Genomic DNA, 23,536 nt, shown 5'->3' with positions numbered 1-23,536 from the left:
TCTTTCCTTCAATTGCAACCAGTGGTCCTGTCCCTGTCCCCATAGTATGATGCTGCCACCATGTGTCAATGCTGGGATTGTATTTGGCAGGTGATGAGCAGTGCGTGGTTTTCTCCACACATGCCACTTAGAAATAACACCAGAAAGATCAATCTTCGTCTCATTAAACCAGAGAATCTTATTTGTCATAGTCTGGCAGTCATTCATGTGTTTTTATAGCAAACTGTATGCTGCTTTCATATGTATTGCACGGAGGAGAGGCTTACACAACTTCAGCTATAAAGCCCTGACTGGTGGCCTGCAGTGATAGATGACTTTGTAGAAATTTCTCTCATCTCCCTACTGCATCTCTGAATCTCAGCCACAGGGATTTTGGGGATCTTCTTTACCACATTCAGCAAGGCTCTTCTCCCACAATTGCTTAGTTTGGGTGGATGCCCAATTCAAGTAATTATGGTTGTCCCAAACTTCTTCCATTTAAGGATTATGGAGACCACAGTGCTCTTAGGAACCCAGAATGCTGCAGAAATTCTTTTGTAACCTTTGCCAGATCTGTGCCTTGCCACAATTTTGCTCCATGGGCAGTTCCTTATACCTCATGATTCTCATGTGCTCTGGCATGCTCTGTGCGTTGTGTGTTTGGTCTCATATAGATAAGTGTGTGTAGATGGTGAAGGAGTAGAACCATCTCAAGGACGATCAGAAGGAAATGGGCATCATGTCAGTAAAATATGATGTGTCACAGCAAAGGGTCAGAATACTTATGACCATGTGATATTTCAGTTTTTCTTGTTTAATGAATTAGCAAAAATATCTGCCTTTTTTCTTTCATGGTGTGCTTTGTACATTAATGAGCAAAAAAAAAAAAAAAATTTATGATCTTACCAACTGACTGCAATGAAACAAAAAGTGAAAATTTAAATGGGTCTGAACACTTTCCATACCCACTGTAAGTCAAATATTCATAACACATCAGAAAGATAAAACAGAAAAGTGTCATAGGTGAAGGCGAAGAGGTGCTGTGACTGCCTGTTGCTGTATAAGAGTATAGAGGTAATAGTGAGGTTGTTACTTATATCTGAAACTTAATGGAGGTATATAGACCGGACACAAAAATGCTTCATTACCTTGAAGTTTTCTTCTGTTAAACCTTCATTTGTTTTTGAATTCCTGATCATTGCGGCGACATATCGTTTGACCAGATTTCTGATAACTTCCTATGATGAGAAAATGTTGAAATTTAATTCTATAAGGTTTTAAAAGTAAAGCACATACACATATTACCTAGAATGTAAATACTGTACATTTCTGTGCGTTAAAGGGGTTGGCCACTTTTAAATAAATATCTTCCATTAGACATGTCTCTGCATGTAAATGTATCTGTACCTTTGCCTCATTTGAGATTTTCAGCCTTTCCCTGTTCTCCCCATGCTGCCCTCTGCACATATACACAACTTCCTGTTTCTGACTCCTTCAGTTCGTCCTAATGGCATCACCCACTGCGCCTCTTTCTTTCATAGTTTGTCTCACTGACAGACTCACTGTCACAACTCTCCTGCTTTAGCCCCTCTTATTCAGTAGAGCTCAGAGACATTAACAAATAGCCACATAGGCTTTGCAGACAGCTCTAAAGTAAGTAGCAGGAATGCTGAATCACTTGAAGAACATTCATGGATTATTATTAAGGCAGTAAAGGCACATGGTCAACTTATGTAAAAGAGTTAGACAGGAAAAAGAACTATTTCCAGCTGGACATCAGACGTCAGTTTTTAGGATAAAAAGTAGCAAAATTTTATTTGAAATCCATTAAAAAGGAGTACAATGGTACATGACACAGCATAAGGAATAAAAAATAGCAACAAAGCTTACGCGTTTCGGTGATTAAACCTTATTCATAGCCTGGCTATGAATAAGGTTTAATCACCGAAACGCGTAAGCTTTGTTGCTATTTTTTATTCCTTATGCTGTGTCATGTACCATTGTACTCCTTTTTAATGGATTTCAAATAAAATTTTGCTACTTTTTATCCTAAAAACTGACGTCTGATGTCCAGCTGGAAATAGTTCTTTTTCCTGTCTAATGCTGCCTGCACCTGTGACCGAGGTTTGTCCGTGCTGGAGTGTCCAGAGTCAAGACCAAGAGGATTGTTTGAACGGAGAGGGTGAGCTGATTTCACAAGAGTATCTTTGTGATAGTTTTTTTTGTGTATGTAAAAGAGTGGGCAAAAAGTTTTATTTTGTTCTTTATTTTTACTACTCGCTGATATGACTTCCACAAAATATAATACTAAAAAATGTTAAAGATTTTTTTTTTTTCAATAGACTTATACCACAACATTTTACAAGGTATATTGTACAGTATAGTCTAATAAGCAGTAATGTTCTGGAGGTATGATCCTGAGAACGCCGTTAGTCTAGTTCCACAGTGCTGTAAAAAAGTTCCCACAGTTTCCACTATTTAATTCTACATTTGGAACTTCAATAAAACTGACAGCCATAAATGTCAAGCCACCCCATTTACAGTGGCACAAACCAATACAAGGGGTTCCATTCCTGAGATAGGTGTTGGTCTCAGGTGATTTGTGGGTGTCTACCACCTTTCCTCAAATGTTACTCTGTTTGTAGCATGTTGTAAATGAATGAACATTGAAACCATCTATGCAATTCCCTCTTCCTAGCAAGAAAGGCAGAATCTTACTAAAAGGTCTGTGTCTGTACAGAGGAGAGGGGGATTGGTGAGTTACAGCAGCTAGGTCTCCATTTAGCAGCTCAGGAGAAATGAAATGAGAGATACAGGCTGAATAGATAAGCAGAAAAAAATTCATATTCCACAATGAAAAGAAAAATTTATACACACACTACTAATTTTTGGAAAGTTTGTTATACATGTTAAAGGGGTATTTCCACTTAGGATAACAACACATTTTCTTATTCACTATTAATAACAAAAATACAGCATTTCACGACCTGTCTCTATCAGTCCTGGTGTTAACAATTTTGGTTGTACCTGGATAAGACTGTTTTTCTTTAGACTATGGTCGGATTGTTCTCATGAATAGCTCTTATCTGCACACTGCAGGGTTCTCTATCTCTTGCCCATCCCTCCTGCATTACAAGACCAGATCTGACACAGGCACTTCCTGCCAGCAAGCAGCATTGTGTAGGGTCTTACTCTACAAGCTACAGGCAAGATAAGGTGTTTAAGGCAGAGTAGACCCTGTATGTGTTATAGGTGACTAAGCAGAGCTGAGAGTGTCATTGTATTTTATATCCATCTCATGGATTTCATCATCTCTCATCTCTGATCAGTCTGATTTCTCTTTTTCTATGTGTCAGATACTACAGTCATGGCCAAAAGTTTTGAGAATGATACAAATGTTAATTTTTACAAAGTCTACTACATCGGGTTTTATAATGGCAATTTGCATACACTCCAGAATGTTATAAAGAGTGATCAGCTTAACAGCAATTAATTGCAAAGTCAATATTTGCCTAAAAAATGAACTTTTTCCCCAAAACACATTTCAACTTCATTGCAGGCGCCTTAAAAGGAGCAGCTAACATCGTTTCAGTGATTGCTCCATTAACGCAGGTGTGGGTGTTGATGAGGACAGGGCTGGAGATCAATCTGTCATCATTAAGTAAGAATCACACTACTGGACACTTTAAAAGGAGGCTGGTGCTTGGTGTCATTGTTTCTCTTCTGGTAACAATGGTTATCTCTGGCCGAACAGGGTAGAGTATTGCAGCTAGAAAGATTGCCACTCAGTCAACAATCGCATCATCAAGGAATTCAAGGAGAGAGGTTCCATTGTTTCCAAAAAGGCTCCAGGGCGCCCAAGAAGGACCAGCAAGCACCAGGACCGTCTCTTAAAAGTATTTCCGATTCGGGATCGGGCTACCAGCAGTGCAGAGCTTGCTCAGGAATGGCAGGAGGCAGGTGTGAGTGCATATGCATGCACTGTGAGACTGCAGAGACTCTTGGATCAAGACCTGGTGTCAAGGAGGGAAGCAAAGAAGCCACTTCCCTCCAGAAAAAGCATTAAGGACAGACTGATATTCTGCAAAAGTTACAGGGAGTGGACTGCTGAGGACTGGGGTAAAGTCATTTTCTCTGATGAATCCCCATTCCGATTGTTTGGAACATCTGGAAAACAGCTTGTTCGGAGAAGACAAGGTGAGTGATACCACCAGTCTTGTCTCATGCCAATTGTAAAGCATCCTGCAACCATTCATGTGTGGGGCGGCTTCTCAGCCAAAGGAATCGGCTCTCTCACAGTCTTGCCTAAAAACACATCCAGTAGAGAATGGTACCAGAATGTCCTCCAAGAGCAACTTCTCCCAATCATCCAAGAGCAGTTTGGTGATCAACAATGCCTTTTCCAGCATGATGGAGCACCTTGCCATAAAGCAAAGGTGATAATTAAATGGCTCAGAGAACAAAACATTGTTTTTGGGTCCATGGCCTGGAAACTCCACAGATCTTAATCCAACTTGTGGTCATCAAGAAACTGGTGGACAAACAAAAACCAACAAATTTTGACAAAATGCAAGCATTGATTGTGCAAGAATGGACGGCTATCAGTCAGGATTTGGTCCAGAAGTTAATTGAGAGCATGCCAGGGAGAATTGCAGAGGTCCTGTAGAAGGGTCAACACTGCAAATATTGACTTGCTGCATTAACTCATTCTGTCAATAAAAGCTTTTGTTACTCATAACATGTTTGCACTTGTATTTCTGTATGTGATAAAAACATCTGACAAACACACATAAAAACCAGAGGGCAACAGATCATGTGAAAATATAATATTTGTGTCATTCTCAAAACTTTTGGCCATGACTGTAGTAGACTGTTCAGAAGCTAAATAAAAGTGTAGATGAACCCTGTACCCTGATAACCTAAGCACATTGTCAGCACACAGCATCTCACAGCAGTAGGGGAATCATGAAGTGTCTGCCAAGAGAGTCGCCATCTAGACCCTGGAATATTACACCGACCATTACTGAGTTATAGGAGCTAATACAGCAATAAAACTGAGTAAAATTCTAAATTAAGGGGGTTAAAAATTATATTTATTGTTACTAGGAGATTCAGAGTTGAGAACTTTTTTTCATGAGCAAACCATGCATAAAATACAGTAGTACAGTAATAGTACTACAGCTTTGTCCAGCATCTGTGATGTAGATGGCCATATTACTGTGCAAGGAAAATGATTGTGGAATGTTCCATTATCATATCACCAGAAGCATTGCTTCCTGAAGAGTATATCTATGCACTGCCTTGCTCATGAAATGCCTATGGCTTTGAAGTACAGAGCAGCAGGGTCCCCACATGTGCTTTGCTATACTACAATAGATGGAAATCATCCATATTGGAAGGCTATTTCTGTGACTGCATCCCTTCCCTGTCACCTATCAGGGCTTTATCCTTTATTGAACGCAAATTTTTAAATTGCATAAAGCCGCATTAAAGAGGCAGCGGGCCAAAAATGAGCCCCAGACGTTTGCAGGGAGGTCATGCATATTTCATTCTGTTTAAGCTCAGAACGCTGGAGCTTTGTGCCAATATAAGGAAAGCCTATTGCTGCTTGTCACTAATGTTTCAAGTCAAGCGTTTGCCAGAAGACCGGACTGTAACAATGTAACAAAGTAGAACTTACCTGGTAATGCTGGTTCTGAATCAGGTTGTCAGCATGCCGCTCCTGCAATTAGAAATGTTTACATGAGTATCCAAAGTAACTAATGTTTCCCACAATCCATGGGTTAAATGGGGTGTTCCCATTCCAGAAAATTAATCTCATTGTTATTGTATTGTGAAAAGTTATAGATTTTTCCAATATACTTTCTCTATCAATTCCTCACGGTTTTCTAGATCTCTGCTTGCTGTTATTCCATAGAAAGCTTCTATGTTTACTTCCAGTGGAGAGAAATCTGACCATGGTGTCGCAGGTGTACAGCTCGTTAGCATGATAGGGAGTAATCAGAGGTGTGTGTTATAACGAGCCGTGCACCTGTGTGACCATGGTCAGATTTCTATCCACTGGAAGTAGACAGAGAAGCTTTCTATAGAATGACACCAAGCAGAGATCTAGAAAACCAGGAGGAATTTATACAGAAGGTATATTGGAACATTCTATAACTTTTCATTATACAAACAATAACATTTATTTGCTGAAATGGGAATACCCCTTTAAAGGTATTGAGAATATTCTTAATTTTCTCGCTGAAATATAGAAAATGTGTCTCACAGTGAAGGTCTTTAGGTTTTCATGTTGTTTCTGGAGCTCCTCTTCACGCTTTCCTGGACACAGCTTATAATGGATCCACTTGCACAGGTACCAGATAGATTTTGGGCTGGCGATAATATTGAATGGAGGCGGTAGAGTCCCACCTTCATCAAAGTAGCTCATCCACAGTTTTGTCCTTGCAAACTTCCATTCAATGTCAGCGTGATCCTGCCAAAGAAATGAAGTCATGAAATGCAGGCTCACTATGTAAATGACTGTCCGCGATAGACAATGCAATGTATTTACATCCTGGAGTGTTACATTTAGACTGGCATTCCTCAAATCCTTCAATCCAGTTTTTTTTGTTTTAGCATATTTGGTGACTTTTAGTTATTTCAATTCTAGAGCTCATTTTCTGTAGTAAAATTAATTCTAAAACCCTGCAGTTTTGACAGCGGCCAATAAGTCTATTGAAATGAAGCTACTCCCTGTTCTGTAGAGATCTCTTTTCAGTGGTTATCTTATTATTATTACATCCATGATATTAATGAAAGTAAAGACACACCTAGATATCCCAAGATTCACCTATGATGGATTCTGTAATGCACCATCAGAATGCTCTTAAAGTGAGCTCAGGCAAAATGGTTGTCCCCAAAATAATTTTAATAAAAGAAATACTATAAAAGAATACTATATCTCCCATTTAAAGGAAATCTACCATCAAAAATCAAACATGACACTTACTCATAGATCGAGGTACCATGATTGCAATAATCGTCTTATTTTTGGTATCTATGGCCTCCTTCCTTCCAAAATTATCTTTTAAAATTATGCTAATGAGCCTTAAGGGCTCCTGGGAGTGTTACCAGAGCCCATCCGTGCTGCAGCTTCACAGGCTTTAGATATAAATTCTAGGCACAGAGGTTATATCATAAGCTTTATTGCAACAAGTCAAATTAATTGCTTCACAGGCTGTTACACTGTCTCACCCTCCACCCTACTCACTCAGCAATACCGACACTCTTTGCCACAGTAATCTCACTGCAGCTGAAGTTTCAGCACACAGTGGGAAGGGGGGGGGGAAGTTCTGCTTGCACTTTGTAACAGCCTGTGAATCTGCAGCAAGAAGGGGATCTGGTAACAGCCCCCAGAACCCTTCTGGCTCATTAAATTTTAAAAGTTGATTTTAGTAGTAAGGAGACCATGGATAAGAAATTTCTAGTGCCTAGATCTATGAGTAAGTACCCCTGGTTTATGATTTTGATGATGAAGTTTATATTGTGAGGAATTAGGATATAAATGAAAAATTAACAAATAAAACTGTATATGTTCATGGTTTATTTCCTTTAATATCAGGTAGCAGATACATTTTGTTTGGTAGGTTATCCTGTGAAATATAACTTATTCCTACATAGTAGGAAATGGATATACAGGATTGCACCTGTAGAGTTTACACATTGGATGCTACTAGACATGAATTCCATCACTTCCATCACTGTTCTTCAGTAGGAGGCATGTAATTCTCACAGATGATACATAGTTGTGCTGTACCTATCTGTACCACATGGGGGCAGTCTAGTCAATATAATCTTATATATCCTTTGAAGAGGGCAACAAAAGAACTGCAAAAAAATCTGTTCACCAAAAATTTGACCGAGGACCTGTGCAGGTGTCACAATGTGGGTTTTATTCTTCAAGCAACTGTAGATGGGGCATAAATAGCATCAAACAGATTGAAGATTCACTACCTGCCACATAAATAACAAGGTCGTCTGGGTCTAAGGCCCCTTCCACACTTGCGTTGCAGAACACGTCAGAGTCTGATCAGGGTGCGATCAGGCTTTGGTCAGTGAAAAATGCACAATTTGCATCAGAGTGCAATCAGTTTTCAGTCAGAGTTTGTTCAGTGTCTCAGTTTTTCACGTGTGTTTTCAATGCAATTTCAATGAAAGGACTCAGGACTGAGGTCTATCTTTTCTATGGCAATTGATGCGTGAAAAACGCATTGCACTTGCATTGCACTTGCAAGTGTCTCAGAGTGCAATGTGTTTTTGATGCATCTCCATAGCCTTGTATGGTGCGTTTTTCACGCGTGTGACTTGCAATGCAAGTTCTGCACGTCAAAAGCACGCACAGAAAACACGCGTGAAAAACGCAAGTGTGGAAGGGGCCTTAATAACTATAATAATAAAACACAATATAGTGCACTCATCTTCGCCAGTAGGCACCTAATGGCATAGATCAGCTTGTCGTCAGTAAGAATGGCCTCTACTGTTCTTACTATGATGCCACATGTTACTAGTGTGGAGTGGAGGATGTGCGGATTATATCCCTTACTATTGTCCAACCTCAAGCACTTTTATTTTCTAATACTGTATTGCATTTCAATGGGGCTTATTTACTAAGGTCCCAGGGCCAGATTTCCGTAGAGTGCAACATTTTCAAGGATAGCGCCGGGGGGCAGACGGGACTATCCGACGGATTCGGACAACGACAGGATTTAACATTTCAAATTGTGTTGCAAGATAAGCACTCACATACATCGGGAAGAAGAAAGTGAACTCCGGCTGACCTGATCGGGGAAGCGACGAATGCAGGACCTCGGACGCACGATCTTGTTGAATCACGGCAGACTTCATCCTCGTCGGAGAACGCACCTCGGGAATCGCGCAGGAACCGGGTAAGTAAATGTGCCCCAATGTGTTTTTTTTTTTGCAGTAAACATCTATGTGACAATGGGGCGGTTCCCATTGTTCCATAACACGGTCGCCCAAGGGACTGCAAAAGTGCTATACAAAGTACTGCTGAAAATACAAGCACCACACAAATAATACTTTCTGGTGTAACATGTTGTAACCCCCTCCCCCCATTATAGTCCCTACACCTTAGGGTACGTCAACACTTTATAATACCTGCCATTATGGCCCTATGCAGAATACTGTCCCTTAAACTTTGTAGTGACCCCCCCCAAACAACACAGCCTCCATATACTAGTTAAGGCAAAGTATTTTGTCCCCATTGTGGTCCCCACATTTTATAATGGCCTCATTCTTTACATTCCACCTTTCTTCAGGCCCTCACAACTAATAATGCCGCGTGTAGCCTGATATGTAATAATGCCACTCACACTTAATGCCTAAAGCCTCCAATGTGGTACCCATTAATTCCCCATCACTGTGCCCCCACACTAAATAATGCCTCCTCAATGCCCCTACACTTAAGAACAAACCTACAGAACCTATCTTGTACGTAACTCCGGGACTGCCTGTATATGATTTCTAGAACAAAACCTTGACTAAGTTTCTATATATGCCTGTATGTGAGGAAAGCTCTGCTCCATGCTGACATCTACCTGAAATGTCTAAACTAACCTCTCGGACATATGTGACAAGCATTGAGACATTAATCTGTCTGTGAACATTTCAGTATTCCCAAATATGTTCACATGAAGGTGCTGTGATCATATCCATATTCCAGGCACCGTATCAAATCCAGAAGAACAAAGAGCATTCGCCAAGCCTGGAGTTCACTAAATCAAACAAATGCATCTGGCCATGAATTTTGTTTGGGTACATTTATTTAATTTATTGAACTGTAAGCAAGCTGCTCCTGCTCTCATCTCTGAACGCGCTCTATTGTCCTGGATAAACACACATATTATATGCATGTTAGAGACGTTTGCTCAGTGGCCCTAAAGAACCCAGTCATGTCTCCCAGATCTCTCCCTAGAGTCTGCCCCACTCACTCTTATTACTGATCACATAATTTAAAATCATAAAGTGAATGCAAAGTTCAAACTTACATTTAACATAAGAACCGTACTGTTTTTGTCTAATTACAAGGCCCATGTGCAACATCCTCCCTGCGGGGCCTGACCTTTTGGTATGGGGGCAGCTGGATTCCCCTGATCAGTAGTGGATTATAACAAGGGGGGCCATGGCCACCAAACCACCCCCTAAATGTAATACTAAGAAGGACCTTCACCGATAAAATCCTGGTACATTTGTTCCGGCTCTGAATGCACATGTACATAAACACATCCTCCATTGTAGTAACATACAAAGAAAGTGAATTCCGGACTTGTAGGGACTACAATATTCATTTAACCAAGGGCCCATGACAATCTTAATCCCCCTCTAATACCTTAGTGGCAGGCCTGATGCGTGGCCTAGTGCTAGTCACGTCTTGGTAGCATGGACCTATGAACAGGCCTCTTCCATGCTGGACATGACCGGAGAGGGTCGGTCATGTGCATGAGGCCTAAGGCTTTTAGTCTCTTGAAGATGAGCCTTGTCCCTTTTTTGCTATTTAAGATCAGTGGATCAGTGAGGGTCCCGCTGCTGGAACCCCCATGATAACAAGAATGGGACTCCTAGCAACCCAGCAAAATAAGCTGAGGTTGTGTTTGCACTAATGGGTTAGGAGTGGTGAGACTTGTTGACCACAGAACTCCCATATCTCCTACACTCCCATACCTTGTCTCTGCTCATCAGATTCCTCATACTATTGATTTGAGCATGCTCATCCTGCAGCTCCATTCATTATTAATAATTGGACCCCTGTTCCCTGTATTGCTGGGGACCTCACCAATCATTATGTTATCCCCTATGGATAGGGAAGAAATAGTCGCTGCAACCCCTTTAAACTTGGGTGCATCGTATGGTCTGAAATTTATTCAGAATATTTATTGTATACCTAGAAAATAATATTTAGATGATATTACCTGGTATTTTGTTATCAGCAGTTTATAACTCCTGGCCTGTTATGAGGGGATTTGGGGGCTAAATATATTGATATGTGTATATTGTATATATTCCTAAGAATTTTCATTGGTCCCCTTTTACCACGAGGGTAACGTTAGATCCCTCTGAAACCCCTTAGTTGATGGTGGCATCTAAGGGATTAAACGCCTAGGATTGGAACTTCTACCATCCTGGCTGTTAGCGCTGTGATAGCCAAGCACCAATGCAATGTCCTTCCTACTTTTTTTTGAAGTACAGCCAAAGAAAAATAACTTCCTTTATACGAAAAAATGGCAGTGCTGGATCTGTCACACAGCAAACACCAATGACACCCAAATGGACCTAATGGCTTCTGTCAGGTTTTTGTCATGTGTCTGACATTTGCAGCATGTGGTGATATTTTTCCAGCTTTTCTGATGAAGCCTTTGATGCAGATGTGATTCTATCCGTACAGTCATGCGAAAGTGCTCTCAACAATAACTCTCCCGGGAATAGCTGAGGTTCCCTGCAAAAGACTTTAGATTCACTTGATCAATGGGGGAAAAAAATACTCATCCACCAAAAATAGTATGAATGTCAGTGCCTGTAAGTCTTTGGCAGGTACCAAGATCTAATGGGTTTTTTAGACCCAAGCTGAGGGTGAGAGTGATTCTTATTAACCCATGGACCTCCTTTATTGTTATATAACAATCCGTCGTAACGCAGATCATGCAAAGCTTGTATTCACATATGTGCAAGGTGGAAATCAGCTGAACATCTTGATGTCTTCAAGGCAAGACCCGTTACTAAGACCACACTACAGTCTTGTGAATAAGGTTTCAAGCAACACATCTGTATCGTACAATTTGGTTTCTTAGGTCAGCAGAGTCGAGGCAGGGATGGATAAGATAACGTAAAGCAACTTTGTGGTTCTCACTGAAATTTTATGACAAATACATAATGATCTTGTATCTTGCATCTTTTTTTAGCGTTGGGCTTTGGTTTGGATGCATTTTAAAAGACAACATGCGACTTGTCTGTGCTGCTCAGCTCTCAGCCCCCACCTTTGTGCTCCTGTACAGCTCCTCCCTCCCCCATTGATGTCAGCTCACCAGACTGTGACCTCTGTGAAAGAGCAGGAGGGAGGAGCTGCACAGGAGCACAAAGGTGGTTGGCAAAGAGCTGAGGAATGAGTAAGACAGACAAGTCAGGTATTGTTTTTTGAAATGCATCCAAATCAGAGCCCAATCCCTGTGACTACACAGAGGATTCTGTCAGGATGCAAGATAAGTTAGAACACACAATTGTAACTCAAATGCTTAGGAAAGCAGAAAGGCAGATTTGCACGGCAGGTGTGATGGACTTCTTCAACCCGTCTTTAGTGAAAATGAGATCCCTGGTGACAGGTTCCTTATAACCCTGATACTAGTCCAGCAAAATGTTCCAAAAACTTACCCCAAATAAGTGGAGTAGGAAAACTACCTAATGATAAATCTTGCCCTGTGTAGTATCTATGTAACATATCTCCTATTCTGATGATTTTTACTTTTTACGTATAGGAATTAATAACATATGGAAAAAAATAAAATCTTTTCTATTGAAAACAATATAACGATATAGTAACATCAGATGCCACGTATACGTAAACCCATCTTCTTCCTACCGTGTTTCCCCGATAGTAAGACACCCCCGATAGTAAGACGTAGTGGGTGTTTTAGTGGGGTAGGCTAATGTAAGACGTACCCCGAAAGTAAGACATAGTTAGAGCTGACGCAGCCTCTTCATGTCACTGCTGTAGCTCCTGCTGGATAGAAGATTATGTGACCGGAGCTCAGCTACTCCGTGCAGGCTCCGGTCACATGAGGAGAGAGGAGACAGCACTGCACACTGTGCACTCTGCAGCATGGAGCCGAGGGAGAAGCTTCCTGCTGTGTGCTGCTGCCGTCTGTGTTACTGGAGCAGCTCCTCCCCCTCCTGTGTAGCTCCTAAACTCTGCTACATCAGTCTGTCCTGGAGTGGGGGCAGCAGGGGAGCACATGTCAGCCTGGACCAGCCTCTACTCAGCCCTGCAGTCAGTGACACTGAAAAGTATGTATGTTATGTGTAATGTGTATGTAGGTGTGATGTCTGATCTATATGTGAACATTGTGTGCATGTTTATTTACATGTATAATGTGCAACACCCTCGCCGATGCAATGGCGAGGTAGTGCTTGCGAATACGTCCCACCTGTAGGTAACACCACATTACACTACATGGTCCTTATAGGATCAAGGGGAAATTGCAGTGGTTAATCCTGCCTGGCAAGGCAGATGTTAATTTGTGATGTAATTATGTCAACCAATGTCTGTGTTACATCCTGCCTCTGTGCACTGAGAGGTAATTGGAGGAGCAGCCACCACCTGACCAAAGGGAGGTAATAAAACCCGCTAGCCTGGAATGTTCTGGAGGAGAAAGAGAGAAGTCTCTCCCCAGAGAGAGAAGAGAGCAGTCTCTCCCAGAAGGGAGAATAGACCGGTCCTAGTCAGGCCCTCTGGGTCTGCAGGACGCAAGCAGAGAGTAGTTAGCTGAGCAGTAGCTCAGAGACTCTAGCACACCAGACCAGTGCAGGAAGAGCCTAGCCCCTGCCTGAAGTGGAACAATAAGACTAGAGTTAGTGTAGTGAGGAAAGGGGTATCATCCTACCTTCAAGGGTGATACCTGAAGAGATCCAGGACCGAGCTGAAGCCTCCTGTAAGGACACAGCTGCCTCCCAGCCTGCCCTTACATCCAGGCTGGTGACCTACATCCTGCGGCTCCCTCCAAATACCTCTCCAGTACTCCATCTACCTGTTAAAGGCACGTTTGCTGAAGTTCCTGCGGTTCCAATAAAGAACTGTAAGTTGTTTTCTTCAACCTCTGCCTCCGTCTGGTCCCTGCTACTACAACTCCCATCATCACCGGCACCCTGTCCACCACACAGAGACTCACACTCGGGACATTAAGGGGTTGCCCCAGGGAGATCCGCTATAGCAGCCGCTCCCTCATCATTTCTTGCCAACACCATCCTGCTGGAGACCTGCCAGGCTGTAGGACAGCCCTCCGGTTCCCCCGTACCAAGCACCGTGACAATAGCGTGCTTAGGCCGCAACCGCCAGCCACTCCGGTACTGCGGGCCCGGCTGTCTTCAGGCCTCACCTCAAGGGCTAGGCCCCGGTGGGGGATGTTGCAAGTGGCGTCACGAACAGGATATAGACTTCTGTGCCTTATTACGGCATTAAAGACTTTCCTTTATTAAAAGACTGTGCTGCCTAACCCTGCTGCCATCCGGGTTAGGCCTAAGGACTTGTACGTTTCTGGAATGAACTGTGTTATACTGCTGCCACGTGCGGTCGAGCGCCGCTCCCGCACTCCAGAGGTTAATCCTGGCAAGAACTGTACCAGCTCTGCTACATCCGGCGCTGCCGCGCCCGAAGATCTTTCCCTCAGAAACTGTGGCGCAGCAAATAATTCCAGCCCGCCAAAACCTTCACTGGCGGGAAACCCAGATGACGCATCAAGCTCCACCCACGCGCGAAGCGCGCGAACCCCGCCTCCTGTGGCGCAGGAAAAATTAGAGCCCGCCACAGCTCTTGGCGGGAAGGACTCGGACTCCTCCCACTGGCTCGAGGCGGACTTCCTGCCCTGCCTCAGAGAAGCGCCAGAACTGGAGTGGACTTTGGACAGAGAGGACAACGCCATGTGGGGTCCTCCGCCTCTCCCTCCTGTGGAGCGTCCGGAGTTTTACGAGGTCCTAGAGACTATGGTGGTGGTCTCTGCGCAGCCTGTCCGAAGACCCTCCGCTGGACATCGGCTGCACCGAGGATTGACTCGGGCCTTCGTCACCAGGACATGCTACCAAACGGTGACGCAGTACCAAATCCCACCCGGGCGGTTCCTCGTCCCTATCCCGGCTACCATCCCGGTACCGCGGGTCCACGTGGAGGCGCCACGTGGGGAGGCCCCGACTCCTGCTGAGCCAACGCCTGGGCCTAGTGTTGCCGCTCCACCTGCTCCGAGGCCTACTACTCCTGCTGCGCGGCCTGCTAGCCCCGCGGTGGTGGCTCCTGACCCTCCGGTGGTTCCTGCTCCTGTTCCGGCACCTACCTGTCGTCCAAGGAGATCCGAGCCTGAACCGGAGCCACGAGCCCCAGCACCGAAACCTCCGCAGCCTCAAGGCCGAGGTGAGGCCGCCCGCCGGCGACTCCGAGACGCTGTCTCGGACCAGCGACGCCGAGAGAAGGAGGCCCAGCGGTACATGGCCGGCCGATCTACAGCTGGAGCTTGGGTCGAGAAGAATCGCACCACCGCCATGGTCCGGTTCTTTGACAAGCGGAAGGGCTATGGCTTCGCCACCCAGGACTACACCGGACGGGAAGTATTTATACCCCGCCGGTCCATCAAGAGACCTGATCTGCCGGAGAGCCTGCACAACCTGAAGCCGGGAGAGTGCATCGAGTTCTCCCTGCAGGAAGGACCTCGAGGACCCTGGGCGGCTGGCGTGATCCGGATCCCCGACTCCGACGAGGACCGCTACTTCCCGCAGGACGACTGGTATGAGGACGACGAGTGGCCGGAGTCTCCGAACACCTCTTCCTCCTCGGCTGCAAGTCCCCGGGCGGTGACCCACGTGAATGCCCCATCCACAGTAATTGTGAGTACGGGTCCCATTGCCATCCATGGGCCGGGCATGATCCAGGGCGTCACCCCCACTGTCTCCCCTGCCGGGAGCATTGCCAGGTCCCGCGGCTCTTCTGTGGGAGATGACATCCCGGCTAGCGAACCTTGTCCGGAGGTTCCATCTAGGCCCGCATCTCCCCTTGCCGGTTACCAATGGGGTGATGACCCGGCCCCGGAAGAACCGGAGCTGGAAGGAGCCGCGGCGCGGCCGCTGGACTCCGTTTATTTTTTCCTGGACCCCTCTGTGGTCCCTGGCTCAGTTGAGCCCCCGGCTGGAACAGCCGACACCCCGGGCGACAGCGCTCCTCCCCCTGAAGGTCCGGAGGATGTTGCTGCACCTGCAGTACCCACTGCTGCCACCGGGTGTCCCCAGCCGGTACCTACTCCCGCTGAGGATGCACAGGATTCCCTGCAGGAGCTGGATCCTGTCTTTGCTGAACCCAGCGATACTGACTAATCCCTGAAGGGCTGAAAGCCCTCTTCAGGTACTTTGTCCTTTGTACATATGTATATTTGCTTTTTCCTACCCTATAGAGCCAGAGACTTTCCTGAGACTCTTATCCTTATTTATCTCAGTCAAGAGATTATACACTGTCATGTGCTATGATAGCACCCTTCCTCTGTCACAGCAGAGAGTTTCTTCAAAGGACTCTGTCCCTCTCCAAATAGAGGAGACCCTTTGCCTCTTCATTGCACTTTTCCCCCACATCAAGGGCTGTACCCAGAAGATGGACTTTGTCAGTAGAGACCTTCTGAGAGACTTTTGCCAGATACTCCAGGGAAAAGTTGCTATTGCTATTGACTACTATATTGCACTTAATGCCTTCCTTCTAGGTATGGACGTTATGCTTGCACTTCTTTATGCCTTTTCTTTTCAGGAAAAGAGACATTTATTACCGTGCTAGCCTGAGTAGCCTATCTACTTCTGTAACGTTTGTAACGTTTCAAGATGTGTACCCATTGGGCTCCTAAGCCAATGTGATTTTTGCCAAATATTTGCACACTGTCATATATGCCAGTAGTCTGCATTAACCCTTTCATAGGCTTTTCAGGTTGTAGTGTGGCTGTGTCGGACCGTCTTTCTATGTAAAACACTGACTGTTACCTTATCCCCAAACCGAGGTTTGCACATGGGGGTAGTCCGTAAACTGCGGGTCCTTCGGGGCCCGGGGGTGTTACAGAGATAGCACCTGGATGCCACTCATTCTATGGGTAAGGACGTCAGGAGGTACTTGTGTCGCATATGCTAATGCAATGCAGATAGACACCATATAATTGTCGCCAGGGAAGAAGCGTTGATCAAACAAATATACAGGCCTTGGTGCAAGGAGTGGATTACAGGACATGACACCACACCTTTCCTACTGTACAGTTCGGTTTAATGGCGTCAGCGACCAACTGTCATACAGCTACATGTTTTGTCTTAGTCCGACACCAACCCAGGTGCCTGTCTCCAGGACCATGGGCGGTTTGTCCCTACACCTCACATAGCCTGCACTTCCCAGAAGTGCCTTAGCCCCCTCTGTGCCCCAAAACATCGGTAGTCGAGCCGAGGGCGGCTCTTTCAATTGCCCCCGGGGTATGCAACACCCTCGCCGATGCAATGGCGAGGTAGTGCTTGCGAATACGTCCCACCTGTAGGTAACACCACATTACACTACATGGTCCTTATAGGATCAAGGGGAAATTGCAGTGGTTAATCCTGCCTGGCAAGGCAGATGTTAATTTGTGATGTAATTATGTCAACCAATGTCTGTGTTACATCCTGCCTCTGTGCACTGAGAGGTAATTGGAGGAGCAGCCACCACCTGACCAAAGGGAGGTAATAAAACCCGCTAGCCTGGAATGTTCTGGAGGAGAAAGAGAGAAGTCTCTCCCCAGAGAGAGAAGAGAGCAGTCTCTCCCAGAAGGGAGAATAGACCGGTCCTAGTCAGGCCCTCTGGGTCTGCAGGACGCAAGCAGAGAGTAGTTAGCTGAGCAGTAGCTCAGAGACTCTAGCACACCAGACCAGTGCAGGAAGAGCCTAGCCCCTGCCTGAAGTGGAACAATAAGACTAGAGTTAGTGTAGTGAGGAAAGGGGTATCATCCTACCTTCAAGGGTGATACCTGAAGAGATCCAGGACCGAGCTGAAGCCTCCTCTAAGGACACAGCTGCCTCCCAGCCTGCCCTTACATCCAGGCTGGTGACCTACATCCTGCGGCTCCCTCCAAATACCTCTCCAGTACTCCATCTACCTGTTAAAGGCACGTTTGCTGAAGTTCCTGCGGTTCCAATAAAGAACTGTAAGTTGTTTTCTTCAACCTCTGCCTCCGTCTGGTCCCTGCTACTACAACTCCCATCATCACCGGCACCCTGTCCACCACACAGAGACTCACACTCGGGACATTAAGGGGTTGCCCCAGGGAGATCCGCTATAGCAGCCGCTCCCTCATCATTTCTTGCCAACACCATCCTGCTGGAGACCTGCCAGGCTGTAGGACAGCCCTCCGGTTCCCCCGTACCAAGCACCGTGACAATAGCGTGCTTAGGCCGCAACCGCCAGCCACTCCGGTACTGCGGGCCCGGCTGTCTTCAGGCCTCACCTCAAGGGCTAGGCCCCGGTGGGGGATGTTGCAATGTGTGCATGTAGTGTGTGTCAGTGTGTTTGCTTGCACAGTTCTATGGTTTGTGTTAAAACACCCATCCCCCCTCTGCACTGTATAATGCCCCTACAAACAATGTATAACCTCCCACACTGTATAATGCCCCTACAAACAATGTATAACCTCCCACACTGTATAATGCCCCTACTCACAATGTATAACCTCCCACACTGTATAATGCCCCTACTCACAATGTATAACCTCCCATACTGTATAATGCCCCCCCTTACACTGTATAACCTCCCACACTGTATAATGCCCCCCCCTACACTGTATAACCTCCCACACTGTATAATGCCCCCCCCTTACACTGTATAACCTCCCACACTGTATAATGCCCCCCCTACACTGTATAACCTCCCACACTGTATAATGCCCCCCTTACACTGTATAACCTCCCACACTGTATAATGCCCCCCCCCCTTACACTGTATAACCTACCACACAGTATAATGCCCCCCCTACACTGTATAACCTCCCACACTGTATAATGCCCCCCTTACACTGTATAACCTCCCACACTGTATAATGCCCCCCCTACACTGTATAACCTCCCACACTGTATAATGCCCCCCCTACACTGTATAACCTCCCACACTGTATAATGCCCCCCCCTTACACTGTATAACCTCCCACACTGTATAATGCCCCCCTTACACTGTATAACCTCCCACACTGTATAATGCCCCCCCTACACTGTATAACCTCCCACACTGTATAATGCCCCCCTTACACTGTATAACCTCCCATACTGTATAATGCCCCCCCCTACACTGTATAACCTCCCACACTGTATAATGCCCCCCCTACACTGTATAACCTCCCACACTGTATAATGCCCCCCTTACACTGTATAACCTCCCACACTGTATAATGCCCCCCTTACACTGTATAACCTCCCACACTGTATAATGCCCCCCCTACACTGTATAACCTCCCACACTGTATAATGCCCCCCTTACACTGTATAACCTCCCATACTGTATAATGCCCCCCCTACACTGTATAACCTCCCACACTGTATAATGCCCCCCCTACACTGTATAACCTCCCACACTGTATAATGCCCCCCTTACACTGTATAACCTCCCACACTGTATAATGCCCCCCCTACACTGTATAACCTCCCACACTGTATAATGCCCCCCCCTTACACTGTATAACCTCCCACACTGTATAATGCCCCCCCTACACTGTATAACCTCCCACACTGTATAATGCCCCCCCTTACACTGTATAACCTCCCACACTGTATAATGCCCCCCCCTTACACTGTATAACCTCCCACACTGTATAATGCCCCCCCCCTTGCACTGTATAACCTCCCACACTGTATAATGCCCCCCCTTAAACTGTATAACCTCCCACACTGTATAATGCCCCCCCCTTACACTGTATAACCTACCACACTGTATAATGCCCCCCCCTCACACTGTATAACCTCCCACACTGTATAATGCCCCCCCCCCCTCACACTGTATAACCACCCATTACACTGTATAATTCTTGCCACTTGCTTTTATAAAACTGTTTGGTGGTGAATACCAACCATACTGTTCAGCCTGTTAATAAATGTTAATTTTATGGTTAAAACAAAAATGTATAATTTATTTCCAATATAAGACATACCCCGAAAGTAAGACATAGTGGGGCTTTTGGGGGTAAAAAGAATGTAAGACACTGTCTTACTTTCGGGGAAACACGGTATTAGCATTGCTTACTTGCTCCCAGACAACTACGACTACCACTAAAACAAGATTTTGGCCGCACTCCAATGTGAATCCACACGCGCCCTCTGTTTCTGACAGAATTGTGTGCCGGAACCTAAGTGTTATTAATGTTGACAGCTTTTTTTATATGCAATAAATTGCCCACGGACCAGTGATCACACAGTGTAAAGTAGAAGATTGGGCTAGGGCTTGGGCATTTATTTTATATGACGTACCTTGTGTATTTCACACTTTGAATGGAAATATAAAGATCTGCTCCACATCCTTCAGGACATGATATGAAATTCTCAAGTCAAAGTCAAACTCAATCCTGAGGTGAATTCCACATTTATCTCATAAGGCATTTGAGTATTGACAGGAAAGTTAATGAAGCAGAAATAAAGCTTTATTCCCATATAGTATATATGGAAATTGCACTGGGGGTCTCAGCAGTATATCCAGAGCTTGGGGGAGGGGACAGAAATGATATCTGCAGCTCTAAGCCAGATCTATGATAAGGAATCAGAAATATCAACTGCCTGGTGAGCTTCAACAGAGTTCTCCCATCTACCCCAGGCTGAAAACCTGGTGCAGTACCTGGCTGCAAAGCATTATGGTTACATAATGCTGAATGTATAGCTATATGCCTGTTATGTGGAGAGCCTTCTTACTAAAATCACAACATTGGGGCACATTTACTTACCCGGTCCATTCGGGATCCATCGGCGCCTTCTCCTACGAAGATTCGGGTCTGCCGTGTGTCCGATATCCACCAGGTGTTGCTGCTGCGCCGAGGTCCGCCGGAATTCACCGTCTTTGTCCCGGTGCATGTAAGTGCTGATCTTGCGACACAAATTCTTTTTTAAATTCTGCGTTTTTTCCGAATCCGTCAGGTTGTCCGACAGCCACGCCCCCCTGATTTCTGTCGCCTAAAAGCCGGCGTCGATACGCCACAATCCGATTGCGTGCGACAAATTCCTGAGGCAATCTGGCGCAAATCGGAAATCGTCGGGTAATCCGACGAAAGTGCGCGATTCAGACCCTTAGTAAATGAGCCCCATTGTGTTTGTGCGATCAGAGGAGTGTTAGTTGGTTTCTTAAACATAATGGGGTACTAGTCCTCCACATGATGGAATAGATTGGGGTTAAAATGAATCAAGTAGGAAGGTGTTAAAGTTTCAGCTACAATTTCAGGACCCCTAGAATTTTCTGAGATTTTATATTTGTTTTTATTTTTTATTGTTTCATTTTAGTCTACAATCACATCTCTGTTTTTCATTATATTGTAAAGATTCACCGGGCTGATTCGCAACGTAGCCTTACAATGGTGGATTAGGATGTATTCCGCTGTTTGCTCATGAAATTGGGAACAGGAATTAACATCAGTAGTCCAGGTGTCTCCTGACTGATGTTATTGTCCTCATATAGACAGTTACATCACTGGTGACTTCCCAGATGGCAAGCTTAGCAGAGGCTGGGGATGGATGCAATACAGTTGCATCAGTCTCCCTTAGGCTATGGCCTCTGCTGATAAGCAGAATGGAAAGAGGTAGCTTGCTGTATCTTTCTATCCTGTGTTTCCTGCAGGATGGGGTGTGTACTTTGTAGAAGGAAAAAGGCTGCGTTCACCTGCCAGTACTTGTCTAAGGATACGTTCAGCTTATATGTCGGGAGCTTTCCCGGTGAATGGAATCAGGGCATTTGAAAGAAAATTCAATATTATCATAGAAGTTTAAAATGGTCATTATTTTATCTTTTTTTCTACTGAAGAGACAATTTGTTCTGATAACATTCTGTATTTTGAGCCGTCATCCTGATTTTGAGCAAATAATGAGCATGGGAAGTATGCCAATAAGAGTACGTCCATATGTTATAATAGAGGGCTACTGGAGAATAGGAAAAAGGTATTATTTGATTGTTCATGCAAACGAGGTCAGACAATTAAATGAAGCCATGCAGAAATAAGGATATGCATGATGTTTTATCTATACAGGCTGTGCACCCATCCTGCATACTGCAATACATAGACTACAGAAGATGTGTGAGCGCAGCTTTCAGGCCAGCGGGTTCAATATAATTACCCTGACTTCCTCTCAGTGGGAAATGTCAATACTTAGTTGATCAGTGAATCACACCCTCTCTCCTTACACGCTGCGGACAGCCTGTGCGTTTGTAAGTAACAAGATACCTGCTAGGCTATGAACACCCTGTACGTAGAAGACAGATGGGGCTGAGGTCTTATTCATTTTCACTCATTAGACGGTGTCTCTTAAAGGGAATCTAAGGTAGAATTAATACCACATCCTATTTGCATCATTTATACACTTGTTTATTAGGTTTTGTTTCATGGTACTAACATTGTCAGAGCTGCTACAGATTGTGAGTATCTTGTTAATATTGACTAGCTCACACCAAGGTAATACTTAAAGGGATGTTGGCACTTGGGCATTATAAATCATAGAGGGAGTGAGCATGACATAGATAGCCCCAAGTGTGGTGCTCGGGGCCAATAAAGGGAACCTGTCACCACATTTGTCACAAATACAGCTAGGGACAAGTTCCCATAGATAACTAAATGTTATCCTACCGGGTATCGTAGGGGGTGTGATCTGCTCTGCTGCCCCCACCCGTCTACTCCTCCCCATGACATATGCCTCCTAACCATTCAGCACTTCATGTCATGTCACCAGGGTGATGTCATCTAAGGTCCTTTACCCAGTAATATTAGCATCTAACAGAACTCTCTTCACGCTGTGTTTGCCAGCAGGAAGTCAGTGTATGTGTGTGTGAGCTCATCCTGAAACGTTGGGGGAAAGGGCTAGACAGAGGGAATCTCAATGCAGCGTCAGACAGAAGAATAACATGTCTGCCGACCCTAAAGTCAGAAGATCCAGGGGCGGGTCCAGGGGCAACCAAAATTGTGTACACCAGGACTTAGGGATGGGCTGCACCCCAATAGGGAGGGTGCAGCTCTTTTGGGGGAAATGGCTACAATGTTGGAGGAGTGTTTAAACTACAGACTTGGGAGGGAGGGAAACTACACTTGTGCAGGGCAATTAGACAGTGTAGATAGAGAGCTGGGAATAGGCATAGTCCATGGGGGAGGAAGGGGGGCTGGAATAAGATTGGGGAATACGTTGGTATACGGAAAACCATATAAGGTGCATGTACACAAATGCCAGAAGCCTCACAAACAAAATGGAGGAACTGGAACTCTTGATGTTGGAGCGGAAATATGATATAGTGGGTATCAGCGAGACATGGCTGGACAGTAGCTATGACTGGGCTGTTGCTATAGATGGTTATAGTCTTTTTAGAAAGGATCGTATAAATAAAAAAGGGGGAGGGGTTTGTTTATATGTGAATTCTTGCCTCAAGCCTGTCTTGCGAGATGACATCAGTAACGCAAATGCGAATGTGGAGTCCCTATGGGTGGAGATAAGGGGAGGGAAAAAGAATAATAAAATATTACTAGGGGTTTGTTATAAGGCTCCAAATATAATGGAGGCAGCAGAGGAAATGCTGATAAGTGAAATGGAT

At 45.0% G+C, this 23,536-nt stretch overlaps 1 protein-coding gene across 1 annotated transcript in view; it reads right to left on the bottom strand.

Annotated features, from left to right (window-relative positions):
• TRPC5 (transient receptor potential cation channel subfamily C member 5) overlaps window positions 1–23,536 on the bottom strand; it is a 237,064-nt gene that overhangs the window by 11,077 nt on the left and 202,451 nt on the right. The window contains exons 8-10 of the mRNA XM_072125474.1: window positions 6,248–6,454; window positions 5,660–5,701; window positions 1,128–1,217 (exon numbers count right to left, since the gene is read on the bottom strand). Of these exons, the coding sequence (XP_071981575.1) occupies window positions 1,128–1,217; window positions 5,660–5,701; window positions 6,248–6,454 (339 nt within the window). The remainder of the gene's footprint in view (window positions 1–1,127; window positions 1,218–5,659; window positions 5,702–6,247; window positions 6,455–23,536) is intronic.

This window comes from Engystomops pustulosus, chromosome 9, assembly GCF_040894005.1.
Source record: "Engystomops pustulosus chromosome 9, aEngPut4.maternal, whole genome shotgun sequence".
NCBI classification, from domain to species: Eukaryota; Metazoa; Chordata; class Amphibia; order Anura; family Leptodactylidae; genus Engystomops; species Engystomops pustulosus.
Note: the sequence above shows the minus strand (reverse complement) of the source record. Positions and strands in the feature narration are given on the sequence as shown.